The sequence below is a fragment of the Dendropsophus ebraccatus genome, chromosome 5 (assembly GCF_027789765.1).
Source record: "Dendropsophus ebraccatus isolate aDenEbr1 chromosome 5, aDenEbr1.pat, whole genome shotgun sequence".
In the NCBI taxonomy this organism is placed as follows: Eukaryota; Metazoa; Chordata; class Amphibia; order Anura; family Hylidae; genus Dendropsophus; species Dendropsophus ebraccatus.
The window spans coordinates 67,939,234-67,960,174 of NC_091458.1; the positions used below are offsets into that span (position 1 = coordinate 67,939,234).

General features: G+C 39.9%; 1 protein-coding gene across 1 annotated transcript in view; it reads right to left on the reverse strand.

Annotated features, from left to right (window-relative positions):
- Positions 1–237: 237 nt before the first annotated feature.
- Positions 238–20,941, reverse strand: part of COG3 (component of oligomeric golgi complex 3) — a 70,689-nt gene continuing 49,985 nt past the window's right edge. The window contains exons 18-23 of the mRNA XM_069970524.1: positions 16,156–16,244; positions 15,939–16,073; positions 11,214–11,289; positions 7,646–7,773; positions 6,790–6,888; positions 238–3,853 (exon numbers count right to left, since the gene is read on the reverse strand). Coding sequence (XP_069826625.1) covers positions 3,824–3,853; positions 6,790–6,888; positions 7,646–7,773; positions 11,214–11,289; positions 15,939–16,073; positions 16,156–16,244 — 557 coding nt within the window. The 3' untranslated portion in view covers positions 238–3,823. The remainder of the gene's footprint in view (positions 3,854–6,789; positions 6,889–7,645; positions 7,774–11,213; positions 11,290–15,938; positions 16,074–16,155; positions 16,245–20,941) is intronic.

Below are 20,941 nucleotides of genomic sequence, written 5' to 3' on the forward strand. Positions count from 1 at the left end.
GGACCTAAACAGCTCATAACTGAAATGGTAAAGTGCTATGGGGCCTTTCCGTATCACTCCTTACCTCTTACTGCCATACTTCAGTAAGAATATATTTAGCCTGAGAGCTGTTTGCAAGTGCTTGGGTTTATTCTTTATGATGGAATGCTACATGTCACCGTCCTGTGGTCATCTCTCATTTGTTCAAATAAACACATCCATACAATAGACAATGTACAAAATCCATCTCTAGTCATCTTAGAAGGCAAAACCTTTATTTAAAAATCTAATAAGCTTTTCAACTATATTACATGTATGCTTCCATGACCATATACATTATTTCTACATTGACCCTCTGTTTAACTCTGCACAGAGGAGCACGCACTTACATTTCAATCATAGGATGATTTATTGTTCTTTATTATTTTTTTCCGTTTGTACATTATAAATGACAAAACAAAATATTTTCCCCAAATTTTAAATACATTCCTTTATAGCTACAATCTTTCTGTACAACGGCATTAAAACATTTCTTCTATGTACAGTAATTAGCTTAACACATTATAAAAGGGGGTAAATATACATATATTACAAGGCACAGGGTATAAACTTACAATAGACACTCTTTATAACAAACCGATCACTGCCATATAATCTCATCTAGTAGTCTCCCAAAACCCCTTACCACACATGGCCATGGAGAATGTGATTGCTAGATGACACTCCTTATTAAAGAGCTACTGCCAGAACAGGAAAAATACCTTGTATAGCGGCACCTAGAATCACAGAGGTGGGAGTTGTTAGAGCTTCCAGAAGAAGCAGGTATAAAATGCACAAAAAGAGAGAAGTGCTGCAACATGGATACACATTTTTATGAAAACGATGGGGCAGCAATACACTGTACTCTGGAGCAAACTAGAAGTATTCCATGAATTGTTATAAAGGTCTCAATGCCCAAAAGCACAGCTGTATCTAATCTAGAAGTTTAAAGTGTTACATGTTTTGATTGGTCAAGGTCTGCCTGTTCACATCCCTACCAGTAGCTAGAATAAACTGGGAGGAGTGTTATAGCGATCGGCAGGGACCTGAACATCCAGACCAATCAAAAGGTTTGAAATGTCAGAGACAAGTCAAAGATTTTCTGAGATGATGGTAACACAGCAAAAGTTATTTTGTATTCTCTTTTTACCATACATCAACATTTGACATCATATTACTATGATAGGGAACTGTATATATGGATAAAGAACAGTTTCAAGTACATACAATGAAAATTCACCAGAAGTTTCCCCACAGTCCCTTATGAGGCTATTCCACAACAGAATAGCAATCAGCATTTTGCAGACAGGACCTATGGCTACACTGTTCGACATCAGGATTCCTACTTCTTTGCAACAAGGTTAATATGGCTCCTAACAATTTAATAAAGAATTATCAAACTGTATATAACTGATATACAGAGATATAGTACGGATATAACCCTGATTTTACTTCTTAACAGACATATTACCAGTATTATTAAGCAGCCATTAGTCAATCTGTTCTGCATATACTATCGGCACTGTCAGGCTGTAACCTGTAAGGAAGAAAAAACATGGCTGACTAATACGTCAGCTGTGGAGGTTAGTAAGATCTGAGTCAAACACAAACAGAATAAAAAATTGCTAAGGGTGGGTTCACACAGCATTTTTGCAATGTTTTTTTTCCCCCCATTTGTTTTATCCAAAAAATAGATGTAAAAAAGTATGAATAAACAGATGTATTTGTGTGGATTCATTTTTCTATTGACTTCTATTAAAAAAAAAAAAAAGGATCAAAACATCAGTTTTTTAGTGTACACAAAAATGTGGTTGACCACGGTTTTGTCTATGCTAAAAAAAAAAAAAAAAATTGTTTGATCCATTTTTAAAATGGAAGTCAAAGGAAAAATCAGATCAGAATGGATGCACACAAATGCATCAGTTTTTTCATCTGTTCAATTAAAACAAATGAAGAAAACGGACTGCAAAAACGCAGTGCAGTGGAGTACAGATAAAAGGATGAACATTAGGGCAAAATTATGAGGAATTTGAAACTATATCTCCTTTAAAGGTGTCATCCGTCAAACAGGCCACTAGTATTATATGAGATTATCAAGGGCTCTGACACATGGCACCCCCTCCAGTCTGAGATTTTAGGGAGGCATTCAAGAAAGTGGGCAACTCTGTAGTTTTTTTACACCACCTCTATTAAAAGTACATTAATTGAAAGGACAAGTACACACTGAAGAGGCTGTTGCACACACATGAGTGCTATAGCACTTTCAAACACACGATCGACAGACCCCCTCCCATCTATTATTGATGACCTGTCAAATTTTACAGGCTAGACTATATTGCTGGGGCAAAAAGAAAAGAAAGAAACAAGTTATACACCCACACAGCTCCCATTAGTGTGGCCCATGTAACATGAATTTCCCATATTTTTTCCCCCAGTACCCCTACTGTATTTCCTTCACAATGCCATAGCCTAAGAAAACAAAACGCTCAAGGACTTTTATACTGTCTACACGGCAATGAATGAATGGCACGTCATCAGAATAATCTCTGTGCAGTACCATTGAAAAGCTGCAAGATAACTATGTGAAGGGTTATAGTGAAGAACACTATACACTGTATTTCCTTCTTGTTGCTATTGAAAAGAAAAATACATTCAGAAAATCCAATTTTCTAATTATACCGAGCTCGGCAATACAATGCGCTTCGAAAAAGAAAAACTGATCTAGTGTTGCTGCTAGTAATAAAGCACAAATTCATTTTACTAAATTGAATGTGTTGAGGTGCCAAGATATTCCTGATTAAAGGTCATTTGGCATATTGTAATTTGTATGGTAATGTTTACTCCCCTTTCCTGGTGACTTGTCCTCATGTTAAAAGGGAAATTAAAAAAAAAACACCACACAAAAAAAAAAAAATGTAATTTTGTCTTAATTAAAAGATACTTCAATAATCCTGGAGGAGATCCCTGGGGACCTCAAGTGTTAGATATTGCTTCTCCTAACTCTTATAAATGTGTCCTTTTGGCTGGCAGTGCACAGATGCATCTGTCTGCTTTCAGCTACACAATGCGCTTAACCTGAACACACAGATCACTCTGTATAGAGGCACTGGACGTCTACCCTACAGTGCACAGGCAGCCATATTACATGTCTCAGTATTACAGGGGGGGGGTTATATTTAAACCTCAAAAAATTATGCCATATACGCAATACAGAACTCTGACACAGTGACCCAGATTTTTAACAGTTTGTATACAAGCCTGATTTTAACTCAATTTTTATTATATTTATTAAATATTATTATATTTATTATTTTATTAAAAAAAACGAACTGGTGGTAAAACAATATATATGTGTCTTGGTATGTTATGTTGGGAGATATAGACTTTTTTTATTTATAAACAAATATCTATTTATTTATTTATAAATAAATTTTAAAATAAACTTTAAATAGATTAACACATATATTCTGTAGTCTTTAGTTTAAAAAACCCTCAATGCATAGGAATTCTTCCAGCGGATGTGAATGCAGCTTGCTTCATAGTATCCTGTGTGGGCTGCAGAGACTCCTTAATCGGGGTATCTTTTTTGTTACCTCTGTAGTAAGAGCAGAACTTTAATGTGAACATCTTAACAGGTTTCCAGAGAACACAAGTGCTTTGGTATACTGTGCATTCATTTGCTCTCCTTTCACAGGCATGTATCTCTGCAATTGCCTGCAGTGTCCTGCAGAACATCCCTTCTGCCTTTCTGCTTCATTTCTCCCAGGAACATCCAGACAAATGGAAAAAGTTTAGCTATCTTCAGCTATTTAGACATCGAAAGCAATAGATTCACCTAAACGAAGAAGGGAACGCACTTGTCAGCACATGACAGATTAAAACAACCGCTCACTCTATAAAGTGCCTGTTCAGTTTTTTCGTTCTTTGCTAAGTGATGGAAAAGTTTTATTTTTAGCTAGTTTAAATGTATTCATTCCTATAAAATGTGTGTGTGTAGATTGGCTTTGCATGCTTCCTGGCATAATGCACATTTAATATGGGCTACTGCATTGCATGCATGAGTACACACATCTCCTCTATAAATCCGGCCGACATTCATAAGAAAACGCTGCTGTTGTAGTTTTATTTGGATAGATAGGAGGCTGCTAAGTTACCATGGGAACAAAGGATTGTTCATCCTCAGATGTGCAAAATGCTCAGGATGCAGTAAATAAGGCTTGAACAATAAACTACCATAGGGGCCGCTAAGGGGTTACCCAGGTTTTGAAAACCCATAGCTGCTTTCTTTTAGAAACACTGCCACATTGTTCTCGGTTTGTGAGGGGTATTACAGCCTTCCATTCCAGAGATCGGTGGATTCATAATTTGCCTGACAATTCAGTTAATAGTCAGATGGGCGTGAACTTACTTTTACTAAAGTGGGTGAGTATCAGTTGATGGGCGTGATTACACAGTCATTCACACCTGATGTATAGTCACAAGCACTAATAATATTCATTTATTACAATTAAAGTGACACTGTCACCCCCTTTTTGCATTATGACTTTTTTACACAGGTGTAGAGGGTAAATTTTGCAGTTTTTATACCTCATTTTATATCATATGTCATGGTGTTTATTCCAGTTTATTCCATTTTGTCACCTGCGGATTGTGCCACCTGGGCGGGGCTTGTCAACCAAAGTGCCATTTAGCCTTGCCCACAACTGCAATGTAGACCCCCGCCCCTCTGTGACATCATAGCAGTCTAGACCCCTTCCCCTCGACAGCCATTGGAACGGACTGGCCTAAAGGGCTAGGCCCCACCCCCTCTAGATCTGCCCACCATCTGGGGCCTATGTGCTGATGACGTCCCAGAGGGGCAGGACCAACAGTGGAGATGTGGGCGGGGCGGCTGTGAAGTGTTTCCCAGGTGGCACAATCGGCAGATGATTAAAAAATAAATCACTTTTTACTGGAACGAATGAGGTATGATATAAAATAAGGTATGAAAACGGCAAAATTTACCCTTTACATCGGTGTAGAGAAGTCATAATGCATAAAGGGGGTGACAGTGTCACTTTATGTTCACACCCATCTGACTATTAACTTAATTGCCAGAAAAAAATTGTACACCCACATATCTCAGGGTATATCAAGAAACTGTAAAAATGTATGTAATCAGAGCTATTTCATGATAAGAACATCTAATTTTGGGGGGTTGGCTACAGGTCTTCTTTAACAATAAAATCTCAGTTTTTTAACCCTATAAGGATACAATTTAAACTGTTTACAACTATGCAATCTACATATTTATTATATGGCTTCTATGTTTAAAACCCATGCCAAAGTAAATGTCCTGTATGGATTTAAGGCTCCAGCAATTCAGCAGGAGCAGACTGGGTGTCTGGCTATGAGGGACAGTCAAAGAGGAGGAGAAGATAGAAGTTGTGTGTAATTACTTCTGTCATTTTCTTTGTTGTCTACATAATTTTATGTAAGCGCTATCAAGTGAACAGAATATAACACTGTTTCTACAGGACCAGGTGACCACATAATTGCCTAAACAGGGAAGAGCTGCTTTATCTCAGCGAACCCAGATTAGCTCTGCTAAGGACTAGAAACATAATAATGGTGACAGTCGTCACCAATAAGCCCAGGATCGGGAAAACACCCTATCCTCGGCTGATCATCTGAGCAAGCTTTGAATTTTATCGTTGTTGTACATCTTCCTGTGTAAATAGGGTAATGTATGGCCAATAATGATAAAGGGAAACTGACAGCACAGACATGTATATATTCATAATGTCAGTTTTTCAGATAACACCACCCCCACCCCCGCCGTGCGCGATGTGGTCGTGGAGGTGCGATCCCCGCGTCTGAGGCCGGCCAGGGTCTGCGCTATAAAGATCCATGGATCTATGCAGTATTACTATACTGCATAGATCTCTATGAGAGATCAGTGTGCTTATACTAGAAGTCCCCAGGGGGGCTTCGGTTATATGTGTAAAAAAAAAAAACCTCCCCTAACAAAAGTTTAAATCACCGCCCATGTTTTGTAATATAGCGATTTTAAGGAACATGCAACATTTTTTTTAAATGGTTTGAATTTTTTAAAAGCCATCAAATAAAATAAAAGTTATACATGTTAAATACCGTAATCATAACAACTTGAGGAACATCTATAACAAGACAGTTTTACCCCAGGGCAAACAGCGTAAAAACAAACAAACAAAAAATTTTTAAAAATGTGTTTCTTTCACCACATATATAATTTTCTTCTGGTTTTGCAGTGTACTTCATGCAAAAATTACAAGTACAATTAGTACAAAGTACAATTAGTGGGGCAAAAAATAAGGGCTCATGTAGGTTTCTCGGTGAAAAAATGCAAGTGCTATGGCCTTTAAAGCACAAGGAGGAAAAAGCGAAAACCGAAAATTATTTCAATTAGCCCAGTCCTCTAAGGGTTAAACTTTACTCCTCAAAACATTACTTGACACAGGTGATACTGGTAGACACAGTGTCATGTATGACATAATCATGTCAACGCCACACAGCTGTGCATAATCAAAAAGGAGACATTAATAAAGACAATTGAATAGAATCAAATGAGAATTTCTTACTGTGGTTGCACATACAGGATGCTACTTTCTAACCTTTGGGTGTACAACAATAAAACCTAGATGTGATGCATGTATGAGTGAAGTGTAGACAAGCACAAACTTGGACGCACACTTGGTGTGGAACGTGATGTGTCCGGATTATCACTACACAAGAGCACTTCAATAATCGCACCTGTTCCATTGAAGGACAAGCGATAATCTGTAAATCCTCACTGCTAAATTCTTCTTTTAACAACATGTGGATCTTTTGGAAGACTTGCTGAATGTTGCTCTGGTAATAAAACAAGGAAGAAAAGACATAAATTACTTAATAATGACTTCTATAAGCTTGTATTGTAAGAGGATCTCTCTTAGAGGCCCCCCACACAGGCATATAGTACAGCCACATTTTCACACTTATTATGGGTGCAATTGGCAGTCTGACTGTGGGCCTGATAACCCAATCTGACAGCTGTAGTCAGGTCGGCACACTATGTGACTGTAATACGCCTGTATGAAACCAGTCTTGGCTATGGTCCTGAGAATATTATGCATAATGTCTGATTGACTGACCTGGTGGATTACACATCACACTTCAATTCCCCCCCCCCCCCCACACTGTATACTTGTTTTTCACAACAGGTAACATATGCAACTGTACAGCATACATCAGGGCTATGAAATCAACATATACCCTGTGGTGTGAACAGGGCCAAAGCAAAGTGCAGCAGCATGAGAGCTGCGGGTGCTCCTAGCGTTGGGCTTTGAGGGATGTATTAGCCTTCGGGAGAGATGTAAATTGATGCAGCACATCACAAATGTAAATGTAAATTGAAACCTGAAATAAAGGATAGGGCCTTCAAATCAGAAAAAGAACTTTATTGTCCATATCAATGTACAGGTAAGAACAAAATGTTAATCCCAACACAGTGAAAAGTGCCGGCTTTACTATAACACCTCATAAATCTGGAGCTAGCCTTAAGATAAAGGCTTATAAAATCAGAAACCCATAAAGAGTAACATACTGTTAGCTGTGGAAAGGTACTCACCCGCACCGGCTTAAAGAGAATGAATTCTGTGTCTTTGTTAGCCAGGTAGAGTGACATGCTCCGCAGCGTCACCGGCAGTTTGGTTTTTATGGTCTTGTAGGTGGAAGACACCAGGTCATTAATCTTTACTGAGGAACAAAGACACATTCAACAATGAGCCATAAAGGAAAAACCTTCTAAGAACCATCAGAAGTACTGTTCTCTATGTAATGCAAACAAAGGCTCCACAGACACAGGCTAAAATCATAGGCTCTGTCCACATCAGCATTGTGGCTTTAGTTTTTAAGAAGAGCCACAACATCGTGCTGGATCCATCACATCTGAGACAACAGCAGCGGCTGATGGACCTCAATGACATATAATGGGGTGTGTTGGATTCTGCTGAGTTGCCTGATGTTGTGACATGAAAAATGGCGCTGCATACAGGACTATTTGTCTTGTCAAAACAGAATCTGTGATGCGGAAGAGTCTAAACAGAGAAATTAAAATATCATATAGTAGTAAAAAGCTTCAATACAGTAAAGTAGGTAATAGAATATCCACATTTTGTTCCTCATGCACACTTATCAGTAGTTTGCATCCATTTTTACATTAAAATAAATAAATGCCAAGAAAGACAGCAGAAATCTTTCCATTAATATTGTCTATAATGTTTAGATCCAATTGTTTACAAAAATCTATGCTAAACACTCACCATATCTGCGATGTGAGACTGAGGCAAACTCTCTTAGATTATCCCACCAAAACTAGACTGCTGGCAATTATTAATTTGCCCAAGTCTGACTAGACTTTTTTTTGCAGTATCTGCTCTGCACCAGCGTGGGGATCCCAGTGGTGTGGTCCTTTTTTCCCACATGCCACCCAGTTCCCACGCTTGGTGCAGTTTTCTGCTTGTGCACCAGCCAGCTCTATGCACTGGCGGTGGTCCCGATGCCCCCGGTGATGCCTCTCCATTCGAACTAAGCAGGGAGGCGATATTGTCACATGGGGGGTGCCGGGCCTGCCCCCAGTGCTCTGGGACGGTGTGTTTTGAAAAAGGGATCCTCACACTGGCACAGAGCATGTACTGCAAAAAAAAAAAAAAATAGGACCACTGGGGGAGATTTATCAAACATGGTGTAAAGTGAAACTGGCTCAGTTGCCCCTAGCAACCAATCAGATTCCACCTTTAATTCCTCAGACTCTTAGGAAAATGAAAGGTGAAATCTGATTGGTTGCTAGGGGCAACTGAGCCAGTTTCACTTTACACCATGTCTGATAATTCCCCTTACTGTTTTTAGAGTAGAGTGGTGGTCACTAACATAGACAACGTGTTGCCAACAATGGGATAGAAAGAGCAGCATATCAGGAGGAGACAAGTTTACTAAATTAATGTATTTGCATAAATGTTTAACTTGACATGTTCTAAAAGCATAACTATGTTAGTTAAGATGAGAATGAGAATCTACTTTTATTAGCTAATGAGTTTTTCGATTACCCCAGTATACAGGAGATCAGCTATCATACAATCTGAGAAAATAATCCATACATTTCCCACCCACTCCAGTAACTTGAGAGCTGCATCTCTAATCCATTCTTTATACAACTTATTGTGAGAAAAAACACATTACACATGCAATGGAGGGCAATCATCTGCTCACTCAAGAGATAGTCTCACTAGTATTAAAGTGTTTCTTTTGCTTAAACAATGCAGCATGTGCTATGACTCGGGGAAAATATAGAGGTTCTTGTGTATGCCCTTTGCTTACATGTTTAAGCTGATAGGTTTTTAGCTATGTTGATTTGTATTATTTTCTATTGCTGCCTATATTTCCTCCAAAGTCCCTGGCTTTGCTAAGAGAGGGCATACAATCTCATCGGACTCCAGGTGATCATCTCACAGAGTGAAACTTGTAAGTGGGCTGGAGTTAACATTACATGAAGTTTTCATGTGTTTTCCTATTCAAAGTGTTTTTTTTTTTTTTTTTTTTTAGATAAACACTGCCATAAGGAAAAAGTAATTTTACTGCTAATAAGCATGTTTACAGCAGCCGCTAATGGGCCTTATTCCAATACGCCTTTTTAAGACCAGGTCTGAAAAAATTATTGTGGCGCTCCCACACATAAAATGCCAATCCTTTCAGACGGCCCCCAGGCCTGCCACGTACATGCCTCTGTACATAACTGTGTAGATTGCCTGTCAACATAATGCTACAGTAGCAGCGCAGTGTATTGTATTCGCAAGCAGTAGATCACTGGTGAAGACACACTAGTGGAACTATTGGCTTTATTACCCAAGCTATAAAATTATAAGTATTTACACAGCACAGTGAATGCTGTGAAAAAGAATATACAAATAGCATCAGATAAGCTGTATTTTCTTAATCCACCTCAGAAAAAAAATATATAAAAAAAAAAAAGATCAAAAAGTCATATATAAAAGTAAAAAATCGTAACAATAAAAACTATACACGTTTCCGCAAAAAGAGCCCACACACCCAGCTCTGTCATAAGATAACTAGGAAGGCTATGGATCTTAGAACTTTATTTTTATGTTTTTATTTTTTAAGAAAACAATTTCCATTATGTCAAAGTGGCAATATGAAATATAAATTTGGGATCAGTGTAATCATAGTGACCTAGAGATTTATTTATTGTTATTTTTACTGCACGCTGAATAGTGTACATTTAATATGAAAAAAGAAAGAAATTACATTTTCTCCGCCATCCCCATGCAAAAGGGGTTAATAAAAGTTTATCAGTAAGTTACATAAATCCTAAAATGGCACCAATAAAAAGTACAATTTGTCCTGCAAAAAACAAGGCTCCATTGGCAAAAAATAAAAATAAGTTATGGCTCTTGGAAGGACACTGGGAAAAATAGGGGTTAATATGTTCTGCAACATTATCCTTTTTAGTCAGTACAATATATATCATATAATACTCAAAGCACAGCACTATTGTCGTATTATACTGATCTGACAGTGTTACATTGGAAATGTGATCGTTCTCAGTTTTCAAACCATCCGATTTCTTTTGACTGGAAGAATATGCAATTTCATTGTATACTCTGCAACTGTTCTTATTATTTCTTAATAACTAAAAACTATCTAAATAAAAAGTAAACTAAACATACAAGTGTGCCATAAGCCAACTATTAAAAGCTTTAGAACACTCTCACTACACTGACATGAGCCATGTGACCTAGAAATATCTAGCAATATGATTTGGATTCCAGTATTGTTTTCCATTATTTAGAGAACACAGTAGAAAATCACAGATGCCTGGTTACATGTCACTTTTAGTTGAGAAGAAAGCCAGAAGGTAAAAGATAATTTAGAAGACAAGAGAAGGAGGGGAGTGATCCCTCTACAGAATAACCTTCGTTAAACGCAACCAAAATACATTCCTTATGAACGGTGTATTATTCTCAATACAGAGCTACATAATCAATAATCAATCAACACCTTATATGAGCTACGTAATTAACACCTTAAATATACAGCTATGATTTTGTATATAATATATACACACACGATCACAGTAGTGTATTTCTTGTAAAGTATGTATACTGAAATAGGTCACATACCTGGCTGAGCCCACGGCTGTTGGGATAGGCTGTATTTTGGACCACCTTGGTTGGCCATGGTCTTCAATGCAGTCACCTATATAAGCAAGGCAATGGTTAAAAATTAATGTCCATTATTTCCCTTGTGCATCTGTATGTTACAGCAGGACCGGTCTGATCAGCCAATTACTGGCTGTGAGGCTCTCCTGTCTCAGAAAGTGATTGGTTAAAGGGAACCAATCAGCCCGTTTGGGCTGATATGGTTCCCTTGAGCATTGTATAAAGCACCTGGAGCGGCCCCGGCACGTACCGGCCACGGCAGGTGCTTTATAACGGAGAAAATGACTTTTATTCCCCGGCTCGTGACTAGATACGAGCTCGTATCTAGTCACTGCGCTCAGCCTGTCAGCGCGCTCGGCGGGATGATTGACAGGCAGAGAGGCCAGTAACCGACCTCTCGGCCTGTCAATCATCCCATCTGAGCGCGCTGACAGGCAGAGCGCAGTGACTAGATACGAGCGGGGAGCCGCCCACCATGACTACTTCACCGCTCGTATCTAGTCGCTAACCGGGGAATAAAAGTAATTTTCTCTGTTATAAAGCACCTGCTGCGGCCGTGGCCGGTACGTGCCGGGGCCGCTCCAGGTGCTTTATACAATGCTCAAGGGAACCATATCAGCTCAAACGGGCTGATTAGTTCCCTTTAAGTAAGTAAGAGCCCTATTACATGGAGCAATAATCGACTGATTATCGCTCTGGGTAATAGAGACAACAATCCGCCTATTATAACGATCATCGGCTGATTGTGTAAAATGGTCTGACACCAAAATTATCGTCTGCTGACCGCACATTGCTATGTGTAATAGTGAAGCGTTGCAAACGGCTAACGATTAAATAAATTGTTATACATTACCTCTCCACACTCCTACTTTTGCCCTCTGCTTGTTTCCTGGCGCCGCAGTTGCAGCTTCAGAGTGGTCTCTGAGCTGACAGGGCGCTCAGCCAATCACTAGCCGATGCGGTCCCACCCAGTGATTGGCTGAGTGACCGGTCAGGTCAAAAAAAAATGACTGCATGCTTATGGCAACAGGAAGGTAGGTTGCATTTCTATTAGGGCATTTCATCTAGTGTGCACTGAGTAGCTGTACAAAGGGTTCAACGATGTATGTAGATTTGTAAGAATTATAAGCCAAGCAGAGAGTGAATATACCGACAGAAAGGGAAATAAGAGTGAAAGGAACGGATGAGACTTGCAGTAGAGGTGACAGGAGCAGCACTACTAAGTTTGATGGTTGACAGCATGAAGGATGCTGGAATTGCCCAACCGAGAAAATTATGGTGTGCACAAACATTTTGTTTCACTGAATCTGTAAAGGAAACAGTGAAGGATACACAGAGCAAACGTTTTAGAAGGCAACAAGAAAGATTAGAAATAGAGAAGAAGATATGGCCAAAGCTATAACTATAGACTGAGATGTGCACAGGTAAATAAGTAGAGCAGTTGGTGGTCGAGTGGATGATTCACAATGGGGAAGAACAATGGGGGGGAAATGAACTGGTGTAAAACAGGTGCAGTTTTTCTGCACCACATGTAAATTTTTAAGCGAAGAACAGAAATGTCACAAATGTTTCAGCTAAAATTTGTGGGGGGTTTTCCTAAATGTCAGAAAACTAGCATGCACGTCTTGGTTAATTTGCCTAGTGGATTTTCTTAGATTTTTCTGTTGGAATATAGTTAGTACTAAGGTAAAAACTAACATATTGCTCCATAAAATATACAAGTTAGTATTTAACAAAATGACAAACATTAAAAAAAATAATCATAATTGTACATAGTGAATGGTCCCACAAATTCATGCTTTACTCTGTTAGCAATATCAGTCTAACTAAACTAAAGCAGGAGACTGCTCCCTAGTGTTAACTGGGGAGGATTACAACAACAAATGTCAGCTCTGAAGCGTGCAAAACCACATAAACCTAAGAGTCAATTTACACAGACTATGTTCACACACTAATATACTGCCATCATTTTAGGGTAAGAATATAGGCATATTTACAACATAAAAAATGCACTCTATTGAAGTCAACAGCCACAACTGATTTCGGATGCAATTACGGATCACAAAGATAAAATAGCAGGAGACTTTGCAGACCTGAAAAACCACTGAATGTGTGAATGAGGTCTTAGGGCTGCCTGGAAAACATGGATACAGCCAAAGGAGACCTATGGATGTATCCAGTTTTTCCAAGCAGCTCTAAGGTTGCATTTATCTTCTCCAGTTCCTGGCATCTTCATTTATGTGCTACTTTTTGGGTGTTCACTAGAGATGAGCAAACTGGGTTCGGCCAATGACTATATCCATGTTTTCCACATAGCCTTAGGGCTTTATCCAAGTTCAGCAGCCACCGCTATTCAAATGCCGAAAAGTTCGGGTTCGGATCGACTCAAGCATGCTCAAGGTTCGTTCATCTCTAGTGTTCACACGTGTTTGATGTGTTTTTGATGCTTTTTTGCTGTGATCATGCAGCAATTTCTTTGTAATTGATACAAAAATGGCACTATTTTGTAGTGATTTGCGCTATAGTAAAATAGCAACTGTAGTAATTGTCACAATTTAAGCTGCAATGCTATTTAAATTTCTACAAAATCGTTACACAAACACATTAAATACGCTCATAGGAATAATAATAATCTGGAACAGTATTAGTACAGTGGTGCCTTGGATTACGAGCATAATTGATTTCGGGACTGTGCTTGTACAGGATGAAACTGCAGATCCCCATAATGCAGTAGTGTAGTACAACAGGATAGAATAGAGAAGCAGGGCTGCTGTCAGAGGTCTGTGTGGTCACATGACAGCAATGGGGACGGGGTGTGTTCAGAATGGACCAATCGAAGTGAAAATCACTGAGATGTGCAGAAGAACAGTGACAGAAACTTTTCTATATAGCAGTGTGAATGGCTGAGTGTAAGTGCAGGCACATTATAACAGGAATGGAGAGGATAGTAAACACAAGGACTGACACAGACTGCAGGGAGTATGAAGAAATGAGCAGGGCACATGTGGGCACATAAATGCAGCACTCTCTGTCTGGGGAGAGGGGTTACAGCTATGGAGAGATTACCTCCACAGTCCTGTCCCCTGATGCAAGCCCCAGCCTGAAGTGGATCTGCCATGATTTGGAAGGTGAGGTAGACTTCCTGGGCCAGAGTACAGAGCTGTAGACCCCACTATGCAGACCATGCCCCCCCCCTCACTCGCCCTCCCACCCAGTACTGGGAGCTCTTAAACCAGAGCAATACTCTTAAACAAAGTTACAATTCTGAAAAACTTCTTGCAGAACGCTCTTAATCCAAGTTACTCCTAAACCAAGGTACCACTGTTCTCTAAAATAGCGTCTTTGTTGCAAAATTGTGCCAAAATTACCAGAGTTGCCCAAATCATGTAAAACTAGTGCATTATTGCCCAGATTTCCCCAAAATTGTCGTCTAGTGTCGTCTAGTGTCGTCCACGGTCTCCGATCGTCAGCAGTGACGTCTTCTTCGGGAGGCCGGCGGATCTTCCCGAGTGCCGGCCACCCTCTGCAGCGTCATCCGAAGCTCAGCCGCGATTGGCTGAGCATAACTGTGCTCAGCCAATCGCGGCTGAGCGGCTGATGACGCGGCCACGTCATCAGCTGCTCAGCCGCGATTGGCTGAGCACAGTTATGCTCAGCCAATCGCGGCTGAGCTTCGGATGACGCTGCAGAGGGCGGCCGGCACTCGGGAAGATCCGCTGGCCTCCCGAAGAAGACGTCACTGCTGAGGATCGGAGACCGTGGTCGGCACGTGACAGGTAATGTATAGCGCACCACACTTCCGGGTACACGGGTGGGGGTGGTGGGACACGGGAAGGGGGCCATTCACAGACATAACATACATTACAAAGTTGTATAACTTTGTAATGTGTGTTATTCTGTGAATAATTTTTTATCGCCGGACAACCCCTTTAAAAAACGCTAAGTGTGAACAGTCTTATACTTTTACATTGATGCCATTGACGTGAATCGAGCTGAATTGTAATACCACTCACAACCTGAGGACAGGAGTGGAGCGGTCTTGGAACAAAGTAGCTGTGCTTTTTCTAATCCTGGATAACCCACTTTAAAAGAATGGCACTGCTAATGTGAACACAGTAGTGGCGGCATTAGAGGAATCGGGCACGCTAACAATGACAGCAACTGTCATACAAACCACTTTTACTGGAAGATCACTGGCTGTAGGTTACTTCTTGTTCTTTAGCCATCATAAATTGCCATGACCTTCATAAAAATACTTTAACGTGTAATTGCTTTAAAAAGGAGACATGAAATGCAGGCAAATGAGGACCTCCTACATCCTCAGAGTCAGCGAAAGATTCTTAAGAGACCTCCAGCTGCTCTAAGAGGATAGAGGGAATGCATTTACTTATATAGCTGTATAGCTCTTGAAGTTCTCTCAGGAAAGTAACAGTAAGTACTTTAACAGTGGAAATTAAGGGTATTCTTAGCCCCGTAACCACTCCATTAAACCATGCAGGAGGTCTTCCCACAACCTAATGGAAGCAGCAGTGATGTTTTATTACCAATGACTGATAAGGACTTCTCTACATGACGTTCAATTTCCTTTAATTAAGTTTAGCACATTTGACTATGTAGATAATAAAATATTGCACTGGATGACATCAAGAAGAACAATTCATGGGCTGAAAACAAACATAAATTTACCTTTGTCATGAAATCCTCTAAGGGCTCCACAAAGATCTTGCTCTGCTGCTGAATAAACTGCTCACAAGCTGCTTTGAGATGTCGGTCAACATCTTTCTTTGAGTCGATATAATGTTCTTTTATTTCTGGCGTTCCCTGAAGAGTGAACCACACTCTTACTACAACTTACGCATCCAACCAATAAAGATCTGTTCTGTACAATAAAATAAAGAGCTACCTGGAGCAAGAACTCAAGGATGGCATTATTGCTGTTCAGCCTGAAAAAGCGTGGGACAGTCTTCGGGTGAAGAATTTTAAATGCAGCATCTAGAAAATCAGAAATATAAAAGTATGACCAAAAGTGCATAAAACCTAGACACTACAGCTATTCAGCTGCACAAAGCTTAAAGTGGTTATCCAGGATTAAGAAAACACTGCTGCTTCCTGCATAAACAGTGCCACACTGGGCTCAGGTTTAGTGAGGTATTACAACTTGGCTCCGTTCACGTCAATGGAACGGAGCTGCAATACCACACACAAGCCAAGTATAAGAGTGGTGCTGTTGGAGATAAAACAAATATGTTTTTTTTAATCCTGGATTACCTCTTTAAAGAGAGACTTAACCCCTCTGCATAGAGGTGTAAAATACATGGAACACGGAATATAACAGGTTACACTTCTATAAGAAAAAAAAAAGGCAAGCAATATTCAATAACCAGTTGGTCAGAGAGTATAACTTATCAGCTTTCCTGTGGATATGTGACAACTATCTGAGCAGTGGTCAAGCCGGTGCATTGCAGCTTCATCCACTCACTAGAGAATAACACTGCATACGACTATCTTCAGCAGCCTTGTTGTGAGTGAAAAGAGCAGCAGCGTGACCGTGATCAGTGGTGGTCCCAGTGGTCAGACCCGGCCATCAGATACTTATCCCCTTTCACAGGATAAGCTATAATTTAATTTTCTATAAGGAAACATGACATCTATATGTAGACATGTCTGTCTTCCATTGCTTGGTGTAGATGCCTATGTAATAAATGACAATTCTTCTTTGTGTTACAGCTCCACATGACTGCATTTTAACAGCTGAAACCAACATTGCAGAAAGAAAGGCATCTTCCAAATGAATGCACCTCTATAGTTCACCATAGCGTGTAGCAGCCGGTCATGGGCACCATTTCATGCAGGTAGCATTAGCTATGGATGAGAGTGCCGGGAGCAAGGGTACATAAGCTAACCACTCTGTCAATGGATCTTGTTGAAATTTGTTAACTTTTAAAAGAAAATGGCAAATACATGAGCAGAAAACAAGACGAGTTTACCTGTTATTCTTTTCTTGTTGCGACTTCTAAGATAAGTGGCACCAGAAGTGTCTGTCAGGGACTTACCTCTCCAATCAGAAATATACATGCAGCTTTGACCAAGTTGAAAGTGCAATGATAAGGTAATGAGAGATGGGCTTTATGGAACAGTCATTATCAGATTCATGCAGACAGTATCCAGGATAGCATGAAGTAAATAATCACTATCTGGGCCTCATCATAACTGCATGAGAGGAAGCATGTGTTTGTACCCAGAGCAACCAAAGCTATGCCTTCAAGGTTTTCTTTATAGCAGTTTAAGAAAAGAAAACCAAGCTGGGACTGATTGCAAAACAGGATTTTGTTACATAGTATTAGTAAATGCGGTCCCATATTGCTTCCCACTAACTCAAGGATAGTGTTTTAACACATTATATATTACATAGAGATGGCACAATGCACCCTATGTAACAAAACTGACAAAAACACGTCTGTGTTGCCCATACAAAACAAAGAAAAAAATGTGCATATATATATAAAAATATAAATTAGTTTATAACAGAAGTTAAAAAACTATAGAATTTTTTTTAACTGATTTGATGTGGCTCGCTGATAAATGTTTGTGCCAGTAACTGCAGGGCTGCCCATGCTCTGGTCCCCTCTCACCTGCGGTGCTCCAGTGCTGCCGTGGTGGTTACTAGCAGATGGCTCTGTGTCAGTAGTACCGTGTGCGTGACAATACCTGAACAGAGTGGACAAACAGGCTCCAGGGAAAGCAAAACACTTACTAGATCTAACGAGCAACAAAGACACTTTTTATCAAGTACAAATGCTCACCCGATTGTCTCCTGTTGCCCCAAAATTAGATAACTATGGATACGACCATGCCGGTGGGTTCCCTGCAAAAGCCCTATTCTGATTTAATAGAGCTTGTGAACACAACTAACCTGGTGTGGTCATATTCATAGTTACCCGATCTTCCGGTGGTAGGAGTAACTGCATGCAGATTGGGTAAAAATTCGTAATGACAGGTACACTTTACAAAGGACGACTACCTACAGAGGACAACTTTACGAACAATCACAGTCAACAATAAAATCATACAGCTGTTCGCTTGCATTATTTTCCCTGTTTACACAAGGAGATGTACTGCCAACAAACAAAGATACTTATGCATGCATAAAAGATGTCATCAGCCAATGAACAAGCGTTTGCTCATTCACCAGCTGATCACTGGGCCTATAAACACAGGCAATAATCCAGAACACATGTACCTACAAGCATTCCTACATTTAGCTAATAAACTCATTTGCCATGAGTAAATGAGTAGATCTGACACAGGAAAGCTGAATATATGTGTGTTTTATGACCAATTTAGTAGTTTGGCAACACTTCTATCTTGGAACGCTAGCTTTGCTGCATCAGCTATAGTGACCCCAATAAAGGGGCTAAAACTTATAACAAAAACTTAAAATATTCTCAGAAATAAGTCTTATTCCCACGTTCCATATTTCCCAGATGAAATGGACATGGAAGTCCTGTAGTGGAATCCCCCCCCACACACACACGGCAGCATCTCCAATGTGATGCTGGGAGTGGGGAAACTGTATGAGCATGCGCAATGCTGTAATGACATAGCTGTGCAGCTGCTTTATTACAGTGTGACGCATATTTATACAATTTCCCAGCATATTGAAGATGCTGCCGTGCGTGGGGGGAATCCAGTACTGCCTTTCAAGTCAGTGTTGTCCGTGAAACACAGAACGTGGGAATGAGGCCATGCTTTTCCAGACCAGTGACTGACGCGTTCACCACTTACCTTCACACCAGATTGTTATTGGCTGACACAGAAGTATGCCCATAAGGTAAACTGTTGAGCCACTTCTCAGTCAACCAATGAAAAACCCCAAAAGGACATATTGCTCCATCGACCCCAACATCATAAAACATAGAAATGGTTTCAGCAATGTTCAAATGCAATAACAGAGCTTTGGTTAGACAGATGTGTGCTGCTCGGAGAGTGTATTAATACATTAGCAGCTGTAACATGTAAAGGTTAACAGTCACATGCAGCAAGCAGATCCACAATCCTTAGCAGTACATTTAAACCCAATGCTTATTCCTTCCAAAAAACAAATTCTCGTGATGGTTATAACACACAAAAGTAGGTTTACAGGTTAAGAAGTTCACACTTGCAGTCTTAGGGTAGCTTCACACGTACCGCATCGCAGTGGATTTTCTGCTGCAGATCCGCAACAGATTTGACTAAATGAATGTACTCCACATCAATTCCTCGCTGTAAAATCTGCTGCGGATCCGCAGCAGATTTGATGGTGCAGTTTTGATGCTGTGTTAATTCATTTAGTCAAATCTGCTGCGGATCTGCAGCATAAAAATTCACTGCGATACAGTACGTGTGAAGCTACCCTTACAGGTTAAGTCTATGTTCACTCACCGTACTTTTTATGAAAAGAACAACCGTTGTTTTCAGTTAAAACAACGGCTGTCCTTTTCAAAATGGCAGTGATTTGCATTGAAGTCAATGCAAACAACGGCCATTGTTTGGCTACGGCTGTTGAAATAACATTCATGTCATTTATTTCCGAATGTTATTCTAGGGGAAAAACATTTTAAAAGGTATTTGTGTTTAGATTGCTATCAAGTAGAAGTAAAGCATATACTTACCTTACTAGTGTTCTACCTCTGAGCTGCACAGAACTTCCAGGGTTGGTACATGGAACTGCCTGCTCAGCGAATCCATGGCTGGGGCTGGACACCACTTTGGCCACTGGCTGGCTGAGCGGGCCTTTCCACATGCCAATCTCAGGAGAACGGGTGGCAGCAAGGGAGCAAGTGGCAAGGAGGCGAGTATATGTTTTTCTTCTGTTTGACGACCTGAACACATTTATAAAAAATTTCTTTGCAATACAGAAACAATAATAAAATGGCAATAGCTTGGTCTGATGGCACATCAGATCCATATACTTATTTCTATTTAAAAGGGTTGTCCCAAGATCAACATTCATTAGTATAGATCCCTACACTCAATTTTCTTTAGTTTCAGCATGCAAAGTACTCTTCCTTGAGTCATGCTTATAAGAGTTGGCCATAAACACTACATGCTGTTTAGTAATTTAAGTTGTTAGAAGATCAGTAACAATTTCTTTCTCTAAGAAGCACTCCTTTTGTTAGAAGAGTCCTCCTTATGGACTGCACAATGCTCATCTTAAAACAATAAAAAAGACTGCGCATGGCAAACTAAAGCATGCGTAGTGTTTGGACATGTCAAGTCAGATGTCCCTTCAGTAAAGGCCCATTATGCAGATCTTTGGAAACAATTTATTAATGAAGGAGCTGTAGTGTTTTCAATAAGAAACCAATACAGATTTTCTCACAACTACACACTGTATAAGTAAGTTGCACATAATGTTGTTTCAGACCTAATTTATATACAACACGGTGTATGGATGTTATACACAGTGAACAAAGCAGCAAAGAACAGGCAAAGATTTTATAAACAGCAATAACAAGCTTAGGCACTTAAAAGGATTTAAATTCCTCACACAGCCTTATGGTCCTTTTACAGGGAACGATTTATCGTTCGAATTTGCACGATAACGATCGAATTCGAACGATAATCGTACGTGTAAACGCAGCGAACGATCAAGCGATGAGCGAGAAATCGCTCATTTTGATCTTTCAACATGTTCTCAAATCGTCATT